The 21,508-nt window shown below is 40.9% G+C and overlaps 1 protein-coding gene across 7 annotated transcripts in view; it reads right to left on the bottom strand.

Annotated features, from left to right (window-relative positions):
• LOC138250106 (granulocyte-macrophage colony-stimulating factor receptor subunit alpha-like) overlaps positions 1-21,508 on the bottom strand; it is a 467,284-nt gene that overhangs the window by 214,156 nt on the left and 231,620 nt on the right. For all 7 annotated transcript variants that reach the window (XM_069204545.1, XM_069204544.1, XM_069204542.1 and 4 more), the window contains exon 2: positions 20,452-20,557. In XM_069204545.1, coding sequence (XP_069060646.1) covers positions 20,452-20,557 — 106 coding nt within the window. The remainder of the gene's footprint in view (positions 1-20,451; positions 20,558-21,508) is intronic.

Here is a 21,508-nt window from a genome sequence, read left to right as displayed (position 1 = left end):
ACGAATCCCGAGGGGATTAAAATCCCCTCGGGCTCCGTGAGGCTTTGTTCACAGCTGCTGCTGTGAACAAAGCAAACATTGGAATGTTGCAGCTGCGGGCTTTTACCGGCCAGTAAAAGCCCGCGGCACTCCATTGTTTTCAATGGAGCCCCCAGCATTCCAATGTTCTAATTACATTTAGACATTTACATCTTAAGTATATTCACTCAATGAGTGGTTTGTTTCAACAAGAAATCATCTATCAGGAAGCATTCCCATGTGAAAATGTATCATCATTTTGCATACCTTTCGTCCATATTTATCAAACAACTTTCTGCATGATCAGGAGAAAACATTACTTGACACACCAAGCATATTCTTGAATCAAACTGTTGTGCAAACTAAATACAGCTCATGAATACGTTCAACAGATAGCCCATTCCACAGCAGCTTCATAGATACCCTCTAGAAGGTGGAAGCGCTCACAATTTCAACAGATAGAGCACCATAGCTAGTGGCCTCGCTGAAGCACTTGGCTTGCACAAGCAATACAGTGACTGCCTTTGCTTACAGTAAATGCCAGACTTTAGGCCTGTCCATGTAAAATGTATATATATATATATATATATATATATATATATATATATATATACTTGCATGGGCTTTCATCCAGCCCTCTTCATCTATCAGTATGTTCCTCAGCGTGCAGCCTGGGGCAATGGTTCAACCCACTTCAGCCACTGGCTAACTTCACTGTGAGAAATGTTCTTTTGCAAGCACATCCACAAACAAAGTAATTCCCTTCAGAGAGGGTCTGGCAGCTCCCCCGTCAATAACCTTTGGGAAAAAAAAACATTGGTAAAACCAAAAAGCTGTCAGTCAAAGCCCATTCTACTGGGTTTGCCAAAGCTTTCTTATTCTGCATCCCTATATACTTAAGAAATGCATATATCGTATATATATGTGCCTACATACATACATTTGTCCTGAATTTGTTAATACAGTTTTGCAGTTTAGTAATAATAAGGTGCATTGAGTATTATAGAGGTAGTCCGAGTTAGCGACACCCAGCTTTGAACCTATGATCTCTAGTGGGACATGAATTTACCAGAGCAGGGACATTAACCCACTGAGGTGTCTTGTCAAGCATGTCTGCAGTCTACTTGTTCAGTGGTTAAAACTTAGGGGGTAATGTGCCTGTTGCAAAGATCTGTGTGAAACCAAAAAGTCACAGGTTGTATTACAGGCTTGTAAAGGAAGTGGGTAATATGTGTTCGCTGCAGAAATCTGTGATAAATCATCTAGTAACTTGCTTGAAGTATCAGAACGTAGTTTAGAGCAGTGGTTCTTAACCTGTGATCTGAGGACCCAAGGGGATGCTTGAGGCCAACTCAGGGGATCTGTCAATATTTTACAAAATTAAATAATGTTAAAATTAATAAATTAAAATTAACATGGTATATACAAATAAAGAAGCAAAATTGAAAATGGGAAACATTTTCTATATTTGATTGTGAATTAAACAAAGTATTTACATCTTTGAGAATTTCTTTGGTATATACTTGTTTTTGATTTTTTGCGCATTGTTTTGAGATTCAAATCATAGCAGTTGCTTAGACTGAATTCCCCAGCTTTAAATAATGACTCATTAGGGAGTCCCCAGATTTCACCAATGATTCAGCTGGGTCCATAGAAGTCAAAAGGCTAAGAACTAAGGGCCAGATGTAGCAAAGGGTTTGCGCCTCGCAAACGGCGAAAAACGCCGTTTGCGAGGCGCAAAAGCCTCTCTGCTATGCAGAAATGCATTTTGCGAGTCGGATCCGACTCGCAAAATGCATTTCCGACTCGCAAATAGGAAGGGGTGTTCCCTTCCTATTTGCTACTCGCAATGCTATGCAATTTCATTTGCGCCCGCGAAAGCGGTCGCAAATGAAATTGCTGTTACCATCCACTTGAAGTGGATGGTAACCCATTCGCAAACGGGAAGGGGTCCCCATGGGACCCCTTCCCCTTTGTGAATGATCACAAAAACTATTTTTCAGAGCAGGTAGTGGTCCTATGGACCACTGCCTGCTCTGAAAAATACCGAAACAAAAGGTTTCGGTTTTTTTTCTAAGTGCAGCTCGTTTTCCTTTAAGGAAAACGGGCTGCAGATAGAAAAAAAAAAAACCTGCTTTATTTAAAAGCGGTCACGGACATGGTGGTCTGCTGCCTCCAGCAGGCCACCATCCCCGTGAGTGCCCATACTCGCAATGGGGTCGCAAACTGCGACCCACCTCATAAATATTTATGAGGTGGGTCTTTGCGACCCCATAGCGAGTCGCAGACGGTGTCTGAGACACCTTTCTGCATAGCAAATTGCGACTTGCAATTTGCGAGTCGCACAGACTCGCAAATTGCAAGTCGCAATTTGCTTTTTTCCTACATCTGGCCCTAAGTGTCAGATGTAGGTAGGTGGCAAATTGCGAGTTGCAATTTGCGAGTCCTTCCAACTCGCAAATTGCAACTCGCAATTTGCTATGCAGAACGGTGTCTCAGACACCGTCTGCGACTCGCTATGGGGTCGTAAAGACCCACCTCATTAATATTAATGAGGTGGGTCGCAATTTGCGACCCCATAGAGAGTCAGGGCACTCACGGGGATGGTGGCCTGCTGGAGACAGCAGACCTCCATGTCCGTGACTGCTTTTAAATAAAGCAGGTTTTTTTTTCAAAGTGCAACCTGTTTTCCTTAAAGGAAAACGAGCTGCTTTGAAAAAAAAAACGAAACCTTTAGTTTCGGTATTTTTCAGGGCAGGGAGTGGTCCATTGGACCACTGCCTGCCCTGAAATGTTTTTTTTTTTTTTGCAGACACAAAGGGGAAGGGGTCCCATAGGGACCCCTTCCCGTTTGCGCCTGGGTTACCATCCACTTCAAGTGGATGGTAACTGCGCTTTCATTTGCGACCACAATCGCGGTCGCAAATGAAAATGCATAGCATTGCGAGTCGCAAATAGGAAGGGAACACTTCCTATTTGCGAGTCGGAAATGCATTTTGCGAGTCGGATCCAACTCGCAAAATGCATTTCTACATAGAAAGGAGGCTTTTGCGACTCGCAAACGGCGATTTTCGCTGTTTGCGACTCGCAAAACCCTTGCTACATCTGGTACTATGTGCCTTGCTGCTCACAAGTTCAAATTTCTAGTATGCTAACTCAGTTGGTCCATACCTTTTTTGCAGAGATACAAATGTACTTTCCAGGGCAGAAGTTGAATCATGGTATAAAAGGTAAGTAGGTTATGCCCACTGTAAAAATCAGCATGTAAGTGTGAAACTAAAGTTTTAATACTAGCAGGGCTAAATGAAAAATGAGTTCTAAGGTGAGAAAATAATTGGTTAGTCTGTAATTAACTTGTATTTGTCGTTGTTAATATAGACGCTTTTCTAATAACCTTTCTTTTTTAACAATCCTTTCCGTAGATTATCTCCCTGCTTTTCCTTTACCCATGTTCTTCTTTCTCTCACATTTTTAAATTCTCTTTATCTTAATTATTTTCATTTTTGTTAATCCTCTAATATTCTCCTTCCTTTGTTTGCTGTACCTGTGTCTAACTTTTCTGCCGTTGAACTGTTTAGGCCTGCAGCCTGCATTTCTGCTCCATGGGTTTTACCATTACCAGGTAGCGTTAACCTGTTCCAATATGGCCGCCACTATTCTTTTTTACATTGTATGGAGTGTCCCTTCTCTGTTTCGCTGCCCGCGAGGCAGAGAAGGGACGCGCAGCTATGTAAACCACGTTAGCTGCCCGTCGGAGCCATAGCGATTTACCGCGGGACGCGCCGGTGACTTCACGGCACATTTCCTTTACTCCTAACATCGAACTAGGTAAAAATAATTCAGTTTATTTGTATTCTATGATTTTCCCCTTACAGGGAGGCTGGGTTTTAGATTCCGTGTTACTTAGTTAGAAACGCTCGTTAGACAAGGAGCTCTACTTTCGATCTAAAGATTGATTGAAGTTCATTTCGAGCTTGTCGCCCTATATACAGACTTTTTTCTGTTACACCATGACATTCTTTTCTCTTCCCTGTTGTACATGTATAATTTAATATTATAGGTTTACTGTTTAGTGTTATGTTGTAAGGTGGCAAACTTGAGTTCTTTACATTTTTTGGACGCTTTTATTTGTGTCTTTTGGTATACACTGTTTTTACTCGGATGTTTGCATAATATATTGTACGTACTTTTATGTTTAGATTTCTACCTACAATTGCGACAATTTAATGTCTGAAGTTTTTGCACATTGTTCTGAAATGGGTATGTTTTTCCACTCTTCAAATTCCTTTTCTTACTAACATCTATCACAGAACGTCTCTGGTAATTTTCTCTTATGTGTATTTCTTCCCAATATATATTAACAGCATGTGAGTGCCAGCATACATCTTCTTGGTCTTACTTTTTGTCTTACCTATCATTTAGTAGAGGACTAGTAATATATTTTAGTTTACCAAAATACTAATGAGTAGCAGAATATAAGCGCTTGACCTTACCACTTTAGCTTTTGGATCACACTTGGGAATATGGTATGGGTTTCTCTTAATATTCACTGGTTCCCCTAGAGGGAGCACAAAATGCACCGCACAATCTGCACCGGAAGCATGCTATCACACTTGACAGCATTTGCCTGACTGATGACTTATACTGTCTATATATATTTTCTTCAGCCTTGAGAAAGCCCCCGCTTACTCGCCTAAGGGGCGAAACACGTGTTGGCTGTTACACCATCGTACACCTCTACCTGACCTCTTTTCCAATCTTTCGGACTGGATTATCAATTCTGCTGATCAATGAAGCATACTTTAATTTCAAGTTCGTCTTTATTTAATTGGACTAAAAACCCTTGGAACTGAATTTCTTCTTTACAATGAAATAAAACAATTTTTGAAGCATTGTGCTCATGACCTGATAAAATTATTTGATGTGGGAAGTCACCTTTTCAACAATTTAGGACTGTAACTATTGGGAGGCTTAGGGTCCAGGCCCCCCGGTTTGAATTTCCCACATCTCGTTTAATAAATTTAATAATTCAATTACAAAATAGGCATTTCAAGGAAGTCGACTGGCTGGACTCCTCTTTTCCTCTCTGTTAGTTTGTAATTAGCACCTGTTTGAAGTGACAAAATATTCAGTTGGCATTTTGTACTATATACGTTGCACTGTGTGCTATATAATACACGGAGGCTATCTTTTTAGTGTAATTGGGGGCTTCTCCTACACTTTTGATAATTTATTATCTGTTGTACAGTGGTAAGTCCTTCAATGATTGTGTCACTTGGGCCAGACAAAAGTTGTCCCAAAGAGCTTAAAACTGGCTGATACAGATTACTTAGTCAGCACTACCCATAGCACTACCCATAGCATGAATCCATTTGAAAGCACTTTCTTGGTGGGATGTTCAAGTCGGCTTCTCCTGAGGCCAAACTCACAGACACATGTGATCAGATCATGAGATCCATTGACATCTTGGTGCTCAGAAACGTGGATCCCCATCGCTCACTATGCTACGAAGAGTATGGGTATTTCTTCAAGTACTATTGATTGATAGCTCCATGCCCCTCCTTCGATAGGTACAGGACCGCTTGGGTGATGCCGCTACTATGGCCTTCCCCTGCTAGAGGTGCATGGTAGAGGGCTACTTTCAGAGCAAGGAGCATTGTTATGACTCAACTATTGCCATACTCTATTCACTGCCTACTGCCTTGACTTGGTCCTAGCACCTCATCTCCATCTCAGCCTCTCTTCGATGCAGAGGAACAGAGCAGCCTTTCCAACTTCCTTTGAACCCACTTGACAGGAACTGAGATGACCAATAATGAGGGCAAAGCTTAACAACAACTTCAAGTCATCTGAGGAAACAGTCAGCATGAGTCAGCATTCTCTTGTTCTCTAAAGACAATGAAATACACATATGATTCACACCAAATACCTACCCTCACTTGTCAGTGTAAAGGACAAGATACCGTCAGATAATGGCGCAATGACTTTTTGAAAATCCCATACTAGCAATATTTTTTTCCATCTCACCAAACTCCAATCACTAAGCTGTTCATTCCACAACTACTCCATTCTTTCAGTCATGCATGCACACACAGGATGTGCTATGAATTAAAGCAGAACCAAAAAACTGTTCAAATGAACTTTAAAAAGGAAAAAGAAACCTACAAATTACCCACCTTTGTATGTGCCAACTCTTACTGTAGAAAACATCAAATGTGTGTACAGGAACGTAGCTTGGGGGGGGGTGTTACCGCACCACTAATAAATGTACTTTATGGTAAATAGTTGAGTATGTGTGCTTTCAGTCGGATATGTTGAGGTATCTGTTGGATTTCCCCAGGAACGTTCTACATACATAGACAAAAATATACAAACATTCGCCCTCTCTGTTTTGAAAGTTTTCAAAAATATTATGTTTTCACTCACAGAGTACACCTACTAATCTGCATTCCTCTTGCTTTCCACTTCCCTTAAAGCTCCTCTCACGCACCCTGCTTATTATTACATTTATTTTAACATTATATATCAACGTGATTGTTTGAAAATCTGAAGCTCACATCCCCCAGTCGTATTGACCAAGCTACGCCCCTACACATGCAAAATAGAATACCATAGATGTGCCCATAAATGTGCACAGATTGGGAGTCTTGAGAAGATGTGCCTTTATATATTTTGTTTACAACCTAAAAGCTAGAAAACTATTCATACGGTTATTAGGTCTGTCGTTGCAGTGCAGATGTCTACAAATCATATTGTTTTCAAACTACATAGAAAGGAACATAGGATCAGCCCTGTTCAACAATTGCCGTGTTTGGGTCAGCCCACTTGAGCCATTGCATTCAGACAGTTCAATCATATATTGACTTACCTCAGAAGAGTAAACCTCTCGCCTCATTCTATTGAATGTTTGATTTATCATTCTAGGTCCTACATAGTGGCTCCATTGCAATGCATGATGAACCACTTCACAACTGAAAAGTACACTGAACCATTACATTTTTGCCTTATTCATTTCTTTATTGCATATCTATGTTATACACGAAATGCAATCGTTTTTGCTATTGTAATTGCACAATTAAGTAGTTAACACTAAGGCAAAAAGAAACGCATTTCTTGTGCTGTCAAAGGATCGTTCCTCTATGCCTTTTGTTAAATGAATGTCCCTTTGGAGTGCCTATCACATTAAGCCAGTGGTTCCCAATCTGTGCACCGCGGCTCCCCCGTGCGCCGTCAAAACTAGCCGGGGGCACCGCACACAGTTTGGGAACCAATGCATACATACGTCGATCTCCGCTTTGGATGCCCTCCACATTGAGATAAATGATATTAAAAAAATACATATTAGTGGCAGATTGGTACTAGCAGCCCGCAAGGGGAATAGCCAATAAGGAAGGCTCGCTCGATTTCGAGAACTAAAACTGAATCATTTAATCTGCATTCCGTTGATTTTCCATTTTATGAATTGGACCTAAATAATTAAACTAGTTTGTAATGGATATAAGCACTGTCGCCTATTTAGTAAATCCTGCAGCGCCCTCTAGTGGCAATGCAATGTCCCACATAGTCCTGGTGAGCTGCACTTTTCTAGGCTGCCAATTTGGAACACTAGCTCAATCAATGTAAATTAAAATAAAAGCAGTGCATTGGAGAGTTGTGGAGCAGCTAAGATGGCCGCTCGATAGCAACACTCCCGAGCTGCTGAGGACGTTTTTATATTGGAATGAGACGTTTTTGACAGCTGGCTGTTTTTTTCCCCAGAATTGGATGTTGGAACAAGCAGGGAGCAGTATGGTGAGTTTTTTCTCTTTTAAAACTCTGGTGTTTTTTACAGAGTTTAATCTTTTTAACCTACTGCTCCCTTTTTGACAGTAATGCCACCGCTATTTTGAGAGGATTTTTTTTTTATTCCTTAAAAATATTTTCTTTTTTTGTCTTTTGGCTACTTGAATTAATGTGGAGATCTTAATACTTTTTGGACACTCTTGGATGCCACTCTTGAAGCTGTTATAGTCATTTTATTCTGTATTTTCTTCTAAGTTTTTAAACATTTGTCCTCTGAGGTGACTTAATTGGCGTTACAGGAACATTAACTAAACTATTGTACTAAATATATACTGTGTGGCGGAAATGGAAGCCCCTCATACTTCCAAATTATCTGTATCCTCTGTCTCTAACTCTAATGGTCATAAAGAGTCCGGGGGCCACAAAAGAGTTAAAAAAGACCCATCCTCTCCAACTAAGTCTCCATTGCCCCTCACATTGGATGACATTATGGATGAGCTCAAGCTAATAAAGCCTTTTGTTATGGAGACGAATATTGCGCTACAGCAAATTGAGGAGAAATGGTCATGTCTGGATTCTAGACTTTCTGAGGTGGAACAGAGGATTAGTGGCATACAAGACACTATTACTAAAGTTGATACCTTGACTAAGGAAGTCGCACTACTTACAAAACAGACAGAAGATTTGGAAAATCGCAATCGTCTGAATAATCTTCGCATTTACGGCATTCCAGAAGGTTCAGAAGGCCAAGATTTGATAACATTCTTGCAAACTCATATTCCAAAGATTGTTGGTCTTCAGAATACTACTGCTCTCAACATCCAGAGAGCCCATCATGTTGGTCCCTCTTCTCCATCAAAACCGAGAGGAATTATCGCCTACTTCCTACAGTACTCAGATTTCATGACTATTTTGACTGCCGCCAAACAACGTAAACAACTGTTGTGGTCGGGCCAAAAGATTTTCTTTAGCCAGGATGTGGCCACGGCGACCGCCAAGCGAAAGAAGGAATTTCTGGATCTCCGACCAGCCTTAAGATCTATGAATGCTAGATTTGGCCTAATTCACCCTTACTTTTTTAGGGTCACCTTCAAGGACAGAACAATTACTTTTGAAAATCCCTATGATCTGAAACAGTTTATATATACTCACAAAGGTGAGGCAATGGATCTCAACAAGATTTGATCGGTTAATGTGAAATTCTTTAAATTATTTATTTCTTCTTTACAGATATTGGAACCATTGAAATCTCAGGTTGAGAAAGTCCCCTTTCCGATTGTGTCTATATTCCTGTATATCTCGACATCATAGCATTCTTTCCCTTGTTGGTAAGTCACGTCGTCAGTTGTTCATATTGTAATGTATTTATTTTGTTTCCTCGTCTCTCCTCTCTCTTGTTATACAATCATTATAGTTCCTCCGGGGTACTGTTGCTGATTGGCCTCTATTTCTTTTCTTGCTCCTCCCTTTCTCCCATGCAAAGTATTTTTCTTCGCTTTAAGACAATTATGACTGAAGTTTCTTGGCTTCGTGTCATCTTTTCTTTCTTTTATCAATGGGGTGCTTTTGCTACCCTTTTAGTTTTCTCTCTTTCTGTTTTTTTCTCTTTTTACCTTTCTTTCTACCTTTATTATTTCCTACGTTCTACAATGCAAGATTGGCATCAACACGCAATCTTATTTAGATATATGTTCATATGTTTCCTTTCCACCTTCTTCTATGATTCACATGTTGTTTGTTTCTTAGGTTTCGGTAAGGCTTTGTTGTCTAAATGTCTTCTACTAGTTAAATGACCAGTCTTCGAATCATCTCATGGAATGTTAAAGGTTTACGTAATCCAGTTAAGAAACAAAGAGTGCTACAGCATCTCTCTAAATTGAATTGTCAAGTTTCCCTTGTACAAGAGACCGATCTTAAAGAGCAAGATTTTAAAAGTTTGAATAGAAATTGGGTTGGTCATGTTTTTGGCTACCTCTGCAGCTCACAATAAGAATGGGGTAATAATATTGTTTCATAGATCTTTACAAGTACAAGTTGTAGAGGAGACTAAAGATGATATAGGAAGATGGATTTTATTGACAGTTAAGATTAATGGTTTGCTGTTTTCCATTTGCAATGTTTATGGTCCAAATGGAGTAGAGCCTCAATTTTGGGTGAATTTTTCTTCTTTATTATTATCTTGCAACTCTGAAAATCTCGTGGTAGGAGGTGACTGCAATGAACTTATGGATCCTTTTATAGATCATCGCTCCCAAACTCGTTATATCCCTAATAAAATGCAAAAAACATTTTATCAAGCAATCTCCTCCAGAGGTCTACGTGATGTGTGGAGAATTGCTCACCCAGATGTACTAGAATGCAAGTTTTATTCTCCAGTACATCACTCATATTCTAGAACAGATTATTTATTTGCTGTACACATTGTTATGCAAACAATTTCACATGCTGATATTGGGTCTATATTATATTATATATTCTATAATAATTGATATGAGCCTTCCAGGAAGTTCCTCCATTTCTAATCGCTGGAGTTTTAATAACACCTTATTGCAAGATCATTTATTTATTGAACAATTTACAATGTTTTCTAAAGAATTTTTTATGCACACTTTACCTTCAGAAACTCAGATGAATTTGATATGGGATGCATTTAAAGCTACTGCTCGAAGCTTTATTATAGATTATGTTGCCATTAAAAAGAAAGAAAAATCTAAAGTTTCCTCTCAACTGCTCACACAAATAAAATGTCTTGAGCATGAATATTTCTCATCTAACAAACCAGACACCTTATCCAGGTTGATTGATGCTAAACTACAATACAATAAGCATTCCTTGGAAAGTGCATGTGGAACTCTACTCAAAACAAATTAGAAATTTTTATGGTTTTAAGTACAGAGAAACTGAGATTAAATTCACAGCTTATGCTGATGATATTTTACTTTTTATCTCTAATCCTCACAAGACTATTCCAGATTTTTTTTTAATTATTACAAGAATATTCAAGTGTCTCAGGTTATAAACTTAATGTAAATAAATCAGAGGTTTTGCCATTAAATGCTTACTGTCTACCAGACATGTTTAAAGATACTGAATTTAAGTGGAACTCTAAGCATATCAAATGCCTGGGCATATCCTATTCCAACTCACCTAAAGACACTATTCGAACTAATCTCAAAGAGGTAGAGTCAAGGATTGTGAAATTACTTGATAGATGGTATCCTCTTTATTTAACTTGGTGGGGACGACTGGCCACGATTAAAAGGATGTTGTTGCCCATTTTAAATGTTTATTTATCTATGCCTCCCGTTAACCGACACTACCTCCCTGGTGCGGGTCACGACCAGTGGCCTTGTACCTGGGAGACACGGAAGCTCTTCCGTGTCTTTCCCGGCCCCCCATCCGCCACTTTGTGATGTTACAATGTTGATTTCCCCGTCAGAGCAGGAAGCAGCCTTGCGGCCGCTTCCTGCACCAATGGGGAAAACGGCCACAAACGGCCTTCCCCACGTTCGGGAAGGCCTCGTAAGAAAGGGGAGGGTCTCCCCTTTCTTACGAGGCCTTCCTGAAAGTGTTTCCTGGCCCCCGATCGCAGCACAGCGCAGCACAAGGCCTTCTGAAAGTGTTTCCTGGCCCCCGATCGCAGCTGTGCTGCGATCGGGGGCCAGGAAACAGTTTCAGGAAGGCCTTGTAAGAAAGGGGAGCCTTTCTTATGAGACCTTCCTGAAACTGTTTCCTGGCACAGCTGCTATCGGGGGCCAGGAAACAGTTTCAGGAAGGCCTCGTAAGAAAGGGGAGAGTCTACCCTTTCTGACGAGGCCTTCTGAAAGTGTTTCCTGGCCCCCGATTGCGGCACAGCTGCGATCGGGGGCCAGGAAACACCACTACACACCAGGGATTTCACTCAGAAAATGGGCCACCCCCCCCCCCGGGGGCATATTTAAAAAAAAAAAAAAGGTAGGTGCCCCCTAGGGGGTGCGCGATCGCACCCCCCCCAGGGGCTAATTTTTTTTATTAAAAAAAAAGAAAGAAATGGACAGGGGGTAGCCTGTTGGCAGGGCGACCCCCTGTGGGGGCAATATTTTTTTTAGTTGTTGTAGGGTTTCCCTGGGGGCCATTTTGGCCCCCAAGGAAACCATACAACAACTAAATAAAATATATATATATATATATATCTATATAGATCTATATAGATATATCTATGTAGATATATCTATCTACATGGATAGATCTATATATATATGTATATATATATTTAGTGATCTATCTATAGATATATCTATGTAGATATATATATGGAGATAGATCTATATATATATATATATAGATATAGATATAGATATATATATATATATATATATATATCACTTTTGTCAATACGTGTGTGGTTTCCCTGGGGGCTGCGATCGGCCCCCAGGAAAACCAGACCCACATATAAAAGTGATATATATATATATATATATATATATATATATATGTATATAGATTTGCCACCAGTTGTCTTGCAGTTGCAGCTTGCGTCTTCAAAGCAATGCACATACTTCAACTGACGCTTTTCAACTGTAGCTTTTAGGCAGCAATAAAAAAGTCAAGTAAGTATTGTGATTATATTTCTGCTACAAAAGGGTCAGACTTGTCTAGTGGCAGTTTTAGTTCCATAAAGAAGCGCAGAAGGTTTATATGCCTACTGCAAAGAGCAAATCTGTATTTTATGTAAATAGCTGAGTACATTAGTAAAGTCAGCCATTACCTGCGCTATAATACAAATGAAATGTATGTGCGGGGTGGAGGGCGGCTATGGAGAGATGAAGGGCACTTTTGCTGGGTGATAATGAGGGAATCCGAGGAGGAGGGAGTGGGAGCACCAATAATGATTGTTGGACTGGGCGCAGGAGGTGCTAAAAGACTGTGACGAATGGTATGTGACAAGGTGTTTTTTGAGTGTCTTGAAAGAACGTGCTGATTGAGGGAAGAAGCGCAGGTAAGGTGGCCTCTACTGTTGCACGTATCTCACACACACCATCGATTTTGTGACTGTCTACGTAGGCTAGTGTTTTAGAGCAACAGTTTAGCCAATAGCAGAGATGGCATCTTGATGGATGACTGCTGCCGTCACTCGGGTTATAGAGTACAGCTCTGACATAGGATCAGAGACTGAGACATCAGATACTGAGACAGCATCTGAGGGATAGGACAATGGCGCAGACTCTGGGAGTGATTTTTCAGTCGGAGGAGTCCCATTCAATAACTCCTCTTCCAGTACATTATGAGGGAGGTGATGAGGACAGTCCTGCTGTCCCTTCTCAAGCAGTCTGTGCAACTGGGTAATAGTGGGTTAGCCCAACCCAGAGAGCAGGTGAATGCGGTGGCAAGGAGAGAGAGAGAGAGAGAGAGAGAGAGTGCTCTCTTGGGAGCTCCCCAATTTAGTTCAGCCCCAAATTCCACCGCCCAAATCGTATTGTGGAGACATCAAAATTATCTATCGCAAAACAAACTGGTTTTGTAAGGCAGGCATCTGTGTTTTTGGTCCTGGGTTCGGCGGCCATATAGAGAATCACACTAAACCCAAACATTTCTGGAAACTAGACATTCGGGGGAGTCCACAGAGGTGTGACTTGTGTGGATTCCCCAAAGTTTTGTTAACCAGAATACCTTGCAAAGCTCAAATGTTGAATAAAAACTCTATTTTTCTCGCATTTCTGTCACACAAATTACAGGAATATGCTGGGATCCACAAAATTCCTACCACCCAGTGATTCCTCACCTGTCCTGATAAAAACACTACCCCACTTGAGTGCCTACACCTAGTGCCTGCGTCAGGAATGGATCACCCCAGGGTCAACAGCTGCCTCATGTAAGGACCAAGATTGACCGTTGTGTGATCTATTCCTGTCGCGGGCACCAGGCCTAACCACACAAGTGAGGTACCATTTTTATCGGGAGACTTGGGGTAATGCTGGGTGGAAGGAAATTTGTGGCTCCCCTCAGATTCCAGAACTTTCTGTCACCGAAATGAGAGGAAAAGGTGTTTTTTTGGCCAAATTTTGATGTTTGCAAAGGATTCTGGGTAACAGAACCTTGTCAGAGCCCCACAAGTCACCCTATCTTGTGTTCCCCTGGGTTTCTAGTTTTCAAAAATGTGCTGTTTTGCTAGGTTTCCCTAGGTGCCGGCTGAGCTAGAGGCCAAAATCCACAGGTAGGCACTGTTTTCTATGAAAAAATGTGATGTGTCCACATTGTGTTTTGGGCATTTCCTGTCACCGGCGCTAGGCCTACCCACACAAGTGAGGTATAATTTTTATCGGGAGACTTGGGGGAACGCTGGGTGGAAGGAAATTTCTGGCTCCTCTCAGATTCCAGAACTTTCTGTCACCGAAATGTGAGGAAAGCGTGTTATTTTAGCCACATTTTGAGGTTTGCAAAGGATTTTGGGTAACAGAACCTGGTCAGAGCCCCACAACTCACCCCATCTTGGATTCCCCTAGGTCTCTCATTTTAAAAAATGCACAGGTTTGGTCGGTTTCCCTAGGTGCCGGCTGAGCTAGAGGCCTAAATCTACAGGTAGGCACTTTTGCAAAAAACAGCTCTGTTTTCTGTAAAAAAATGGGATGTGTCCACGTTGTGTTTTGGGGCATTTCCTGTTGCGGGCGCTAGGCCTACCCACACAAGTGAGGTATCATTTTCATCAGGAGACTTGGGGGAGTGCTGGGTGGAAGGAAATTTGTGGCTCCTCTCAGATTCCAGAATTTTCTGTCACCGAAATATGAGGAAAACGTGTTATTTTAGCCACATTTTGAGGTTTGCAAAGGATTCTGGGTAACAGAACCTGGTCAGAGCCCCACAAGTCACCCCATCTTGGATTCCCCTAGGTCTCTAGTTTTCAAAAATGCACAGGTTTGGTAGGTTTCCCTAGGTGCCGGCTGAGCTAGCGGCCAAAATCTACAGGTAGGCACCTTGCAGAAAACAGCTCTGTTTTCTGTCAATAAATTTGATGTGTCCATGTTGTGTTTTGGGCATTTCCTGTCGCAGGCGCTAGGCCTACCCACACAAGTGAGGTATCATTTTTATCGGGAGACTTGGGGGAACGCTGGGTGGAAGGAAATTTGTGGCTCCTCTCAGATTCCAGAACTTTCTGTCACCGAAATGTGAGGAAACCGTGTTTTTTTAGCCACATTTTGAGGTTTGCAAAGGATTCTGGGTAACAGAACCTGGTCAGAGCCCCACAAGTCACCCCATCTTGGATTCCCCTAGGTCTCTAGTTTTAAAAAATGCACAGGTTTGGTAGGTTTCCCTAGGTGCCGGCTGAGCTAAAGGCCAAAATCTACAGGTAGGCACTTTGCAAAAAACAGCTCTGTTTTCTGTCAAAAAATGTGATGTGTCCACGTTGTGTTTTGGGGCATTTCCTGTCGCAGGCGCTAGGCCTACCCACACAAGTGAGGTATAATTTTTATCTGGAGACTTGGGGGAACGCTGGGTGGCAGGAAATTTGTGGCTCCTCTCAGATTCCAGAACTTTCTGTCACCGAAATGTGAGGAAACCGTTTTTTTTGCCACATTTTGAGGTTTGCAAAGGATTCTGGGTAACAGAACCCACGAGTCACCCCATCTTGGATTCCCCTAGGTCTCTAGTTTTCAAAAATGCACAGGTTTGGTAGGTTTCCCTGGGTGCCGGCTGAGCTAAAGGCCAAAATCTACAGGTAGGCACTTTGCAAAAAACAGCTCTGTTTTCTGTCAAAAAATGGGATGTGTCCACATTGTGTTTTGGGGCATTTCCTGTCGCGGGCGCTAGGCCTACCCACACAAGTGAGGTATCATTTTTATTGGGAGACTTGGGGGAACGCTGGGTGGACTGAAATTTGTGGCTCCTCTCAGATTCCAGAACTTTCTGTTACCGAAATGTGAGGAAAACATGTTTTTTTAACCACATTTTGAGGTTTGCAAAGGATTCTGGGTAACAGAACCTGGTCAGAGCCCCACAAGTCACCCCATCTTGGATTCCCCTAGGTCTCTAGTTTTCAAAAATACACAGGGTTGGGAGGTTTCCCCAGGTGCCGGCTGAGCTAGAGGCCACAATCTACACGTAGGCACTTTGCGAAAAACAGCTCTGTTTTCTGTCAAAAAATGGGATGTGTCCACGTTGTGTTTTGGGGCATTTCCTGTCGCGGGTGCTGGACCTACCCACACAAGTGAGGTATCATTTTTATTGGGAGACTTGGGGGAACGTAGAATAGCAAAACAAGTGTTATTGCCCCTTATCTGTCTCTACATTGTTTCCTTCCAAATATAAGAGAGTGTGTAAAAAAGACGTCTATTTGAAAAATGCCCTGCAATTCACATGCTAGTATGGGCATTTCAGAGATGTGCAAATAACCACTGCTCCTCAAAACCTTATCTTGAGCCTATTTTGGAAATGCAAAGGTTTTCTTGATACCTATTTTTCACTCTTCATATTTCAGCAAATGAATTGCTGTATACCCAGTATAGAATGAAAACCAACTGCAGGGTGCAGCTCATTTATTGGCTCTGGGTACCTAGGGTTCTTGATGAACCTACAAGCCGTTTATATCCCCGCAACCAGAAGAGTCCAGCAGACATAACGGTATATTGCTTTAAAAAATCTGACATCGCAGGAAAAAGTTACAGAGTAAAATATAAAGAAAAATAGCTGTTGTTTTCATCTCAATTTCAATATTTTTTTATTTCAGCTGTTATTTTCTGTAGGAAAACCTTGTAGGATCTACACAAATGACCCCTTGCTGAATTCATAATTTTGTCTAGTTTTCTGAAATGTTTAGCTTTCCGGGAGACAGCATTGGTTTCACACTCATTCCTGTCACTAACTGGAAGGAGGCTGAAATCACCAAAAATAGTAAAAATGGGGTATGGCCCAGTAAAATGCCAAATTTGTGTTGAAAAATGTGGTTTTCTGATTCGAGTCTGCCCGTTCCTGAAAGGTGGGAAGATGGTGATTTTAGCACCAGAAAACCCTTTGTTGATGCCATTTTCAGGGAAAAAAGCACAAGCCTTCTTCGGCAGTCCTTTTTTCCAATTTGTTTGGAAAAAACGAAATCTTCACTGTATTTTGGCTAATTTCTTGGTCTCCTCCAGGGGAAACCACAAACTCTGGGTACCATAAGGATCCCTAGGATGTTGGAAAAAAGAACGTAAATTTGGCGTGGATAGCTTATGTGGACAAAAAGTTATGAAGGCCTAAGCGCGAACTACCCCAAATAGCCAAAAAAGGGCTCAGCACTGGGGGGGGGGGGGGGGGACGGCCCAGCAGCTAAGGGGTTAAACTTCCTTCTAGTTTTTTTTACATTATAAATGCATTATTTATGACATTTTTATGGAACAAACGTAAATCTCGTATATCTCTAGTCAAATTGCAGGAACCTAGAGACAATGGAGGTGTACATTTTCCATGCCTTAGAAGATATCACTCTGCATTTGTTTTGAAACAAATATGGTTGTCCCTCTCTCCCACTTTTCATAAAGGAACCTATCTATGGAGTTAATTGGAACACTCACAAATTACACCATTTACATTTAGAGATGCAGTTCAGCTTTCAAAACCCCCTAAATCTCTTTTCTCTCCGATAATAACTCAGTCTATTTCTATTGCCAGGCCATTACTTCTTGCCTCTCACTCCTCATATGAGAACCTTAGGCAAACTTCTATATGGTACAATAATGATATTAAATTTCATAATAGAACTTTGGTATGGGAAGAGTGGATGCACAAAGGCATTATAACTTTAGATCAGTTAATTCTAGATAATGCTGTACTTGAATTTCAAGATATTCAACGGACATTTCATATCTCCACTTATTACGCTGTGAAATATTAAACTCTCTATGCTATCCTCTATAACTTATTGTCTCAATCTATGGAGGCTCCCTCTTCTACACAGCCTCATTCCCAACCTTATAATTTTTCCTCACAAGTCCTGGCATCTTTTATATACAGAACCCTTACACATACCACTCTTGTGAGACCAAAATCTAAAATGGAATTAGCATGGGAGCAGGATTTCAATCAAAGCATTCCTATATCTACATGGAAAAAAATATGGTCAAAACTCCATACAACATCCCGTTCAGCATCTACAACCCAAACGTTATTTTATTTTTTACAATAGGTTGTACTATACTCCTGTAGACCTTTATAAATTTAAACTTACTACAGATAGCAAGTGTTGGTCGTGTTCTAAAGAAAACAGTCATTATATGCACATGTTTGTTTAGTGCCCTGCAGTTCATACTTTTTGGCAACAAGTTTGGGATAAAGTTAATCAGATTTTCTCCATCAATGTACCTTTCAATGTATTACATGTTTTTTTTAGGGTAGTACTTCATCTATTTGGTATTCCCAACCACTGCTTGGTAAATTGGCTGATTTGCTCATTGTTGGTGCACTGCAAATTATAACTTCTAATTGGAAAGATACTACGAAAATATCTGTTGTAACTTGGTGGAATCTGATCTGTTATAATCACAGAATGGATCGAGCAAATGCTAATACTACTCAACTGTTAATTAAAAGGGACATGCTTTGGTTTCCCCTCGCCTCTTTCCTTTCGCAACACAAGACTTTACATACTACTGTTAATACTTAATGGTTGCTTTATTGTAACTATGTGATTTTTAACTTGCATTGTTTTACTTTTTCTTTCTTTCCTTTCGCTCTTCTCTTTCTTTCTTTACTAAAACATAACAAAAAATGCTATTATTCTACGGTTCAATATTACAGTATGGTTGTGTATACAAATTGTTTCTTATAAATATAAATATCTTTATGATTATGATTAATCTTTTTTTTATTATTGTTTTTTCTTCTGGGTGCAAATGTATTTATTCTACTGTACCAGTGTATGCTAACTTATTCAATAAAGCATTATTAAACTAAAAAAATAAAAAAGATAAAAGCAGTGACGTAGCAAAGGTGTCATTGGCCCTAATGCGAACTAGACAGTCGGAACCCTTTTCCTCCTCTATGGTTATTAACAATAACCATGATTGGGGTACAGTCCCCCTAGTATTCCTGTGCACCAGCTGCACGTACTGCACTAATGCATCTTCTTAGGGGCTCCGAGGTCCTTTTGATTTTTATCATTCTGTGGACAAATAACGAGGTGCCTTTTAAATATGTTTTTTTAGAACCTGCTCTCTGTTTTTCAGGTGATAATTTTCCACTTTTAAACTATTGAGACATTTGCAAACCACTGTATCAAAGATAACAAATATAATATTTGTGGCATACATGCTAACCCGATTTAGACTAGATACTCCCAAAGTTAAAAACAAAATAAACTTTATTTTAGCTATCTCCTGTCTGAAATTACCTCACCTTAAATATATGTCAATGAGGAAAATATATTTGCCTGATTTTGTACTTAAAATAAAATGTACCACTTTCAGTTGTACAATGTTGGCATGTATGGTATGGCTATCATTATTGTGTCATACATGAAATTACCTCACGATGAACAAAACCGGACAAATATCTATCTGATATTTGTTAAGTTGCTGTAGGAGAGGAGGAAGGAGAGGAGACAGCTCAATCTACTCATGAGAATGTGGGTGCTCTTCTCATCAAATGATCCCTACCTCTTTCACTTATCTCTTCCGTACCATGAATTTCAAGGTGTTAAATTTGTTTTGTAGAAGTGACTTAGCAAATCAACACCTATATGATGCCTCAGTAGGAGGGAGCCTAAATCTTGGTGAGCTGCCTACGTAACGTATACTAGTGGGGAGCATACAGAGAGCACAGATTTTACAGACCTGTATACGTAATCCCTCAGTATTAGTAGACAGTGCTCAGATCTTGGTGAAGCCTGATTAAGTCCTTTCTAGTAAAGGGCCCAAATATAATTTATCATATTATTTCCAGTAAAAAAATGGAAGTACTCCCGGGGCCGTGCTTACATTCCCCCCACCCGTCAAACAAAAGTAACATAATGGGGAGCCACAGCCCACAGCCAATAGGTCAAGAGAGCCATAGGTCGAAAAAGTTTGGAAAACACTGCATTAAGCCATCAAGCTACTGATCAGATTGTGCACACCAGGCAGCAGACCTGCATCTGCCGTCGGGTTGCTGACAAAATACAAATTCAGTATGCCCAACAGATATAGCTTCTAACTGAAACTACAAGCCTAACCTATTAGCTTTACCAATGTTTATTTTATATAAACGAGGCACAATTATGCAAAGGCAGAATTGTCTGATGTGTTATTCAGTGGTTAATTTGAGCAGGTGGTTTCCGGTGATCGGAACCAACACTTAATTGGCAAAACCAGCAATTATGCCCTAGTGGCACTGTTGATCTAATTTTGAACTGAGCACAACAGGTATTTAATAATATAATATGCGTGAAAATGACCAATACCCGTAGTCCAAGCCATTCTTATAGGGGGGGTCAGGAATAATCTGCATTGTCAAACTTGTAGGTAGGAGTGTGATGGTTTGTAGCTGTGTTGGTACTGTCACTGGAAGCACTGGCAGGGGCAATGGGTGGTGCAAGCTGCAGTGGCCTCCTGACGAGGGCGCCAGTACTTCATTTTTAACAAATTAAGTACTGGTGTTGTTCATATGATGAAAATATTGATGCATGCTTCAGATAAATCAGACTGACTATATCGATGCCATGCTTACCATCAACGCCCTGAGAGAGAATGCATACAGGAAGACACAGTGTAACTGCCCAAATCCAAGAAAGTGGCCTGGTTGCACTGCGCACACTCTGTTTTCTTCTTTCCCACTACAGATAAAAAAAACAGAAATTGAAGAAATGCATAGCAACCAAACAAAAAGCAGATAGTCAACAAAACAATGTTTTCATTTCCTCTGGTACAGACAGTTCACAATTACTTCAGTGGTAAGTACAGAGTGTTACTTTTCACCACTCCTGAGAACAGTTTTCGGAATAGAAGAGTTTGCATTTAGTAATTAAATCCTCAAGGTGAAGAGTTTTAGGTTTAAATCATTTTATTGAGTGAGATCATCACCCTGCTCACTGTCAGGATACCCTTCCGGGTGATAGTGCGCTCTACAATTCTGCATAACATAATAAATAGACGAAAAATAGTACAGGGCTCACCCCAGCATCACTGAACCATATCAACAACCACAAAAGTCAAGAAAATGGTCTTTAAAGTATAACATTGCTTCAAGTAAAAAAAACACCCCAAATATTTATCTCTCCAAGAAGGGCTACAAGGGATGGAACAACTAGGAAACAGAACGGTGGTGGAAAGCAGGCAAAGTGAGCTAGGGGCAGTGGCGTAATGAAAACCTAGAGGGCCCCCCTGCAAAGTACATAGAGGGGCCCCCATTGGGACTCAGGAGCTTTAAGGCTGTGCTGTGTTGAGGGCCCCCCGCACCACAGGGGCTGTGGGGCCTATGTTATGCCAGTGAGTAGAGGCGATAGGAGGATATGCAGGAAGTGTAGGGGGAGAAACACTCCTTCAAACACACGGCATGGTAATGAAATTTAGGCAAAGGGAAGTCGCCTTGCTGCGCTGCTCTGTGTCAAAGGGAAAGGGCAGGAATGCCCAGTATTTAAGTAATACGGCACATTTCTGTCCTTTCTCCCTGCGCTGGTGCTATTTTGGCTGCCTACTGCCAATGTAGACCCCCTTGCACCATCGTGCAAGTATGCCTGTATTACATGCAGGATTGTTTTTGTGCAGGAAGGGGCACCTTACTGCAC

The sequence above is a fragment of the Pleurodeles waltl genome, chromosome 8 (assembly GCF_031143425.1).
Source record: "Pleurodeles waltl isolate 20211129_DDA chromosome 8, aPleWal1.hap1.20221129, whole genome shotgun sequence".
Taxonomy (NCBI): domain Eukaryota; kingdom Metazoa; phylum Chordata; class Amphibia; order Caudata; family Salamandridae; genus Pleurodeles; species Pleurodeles waltl.
This window is presented reverse-complemented; position numbering and strand designations above follow the sequence as displayed.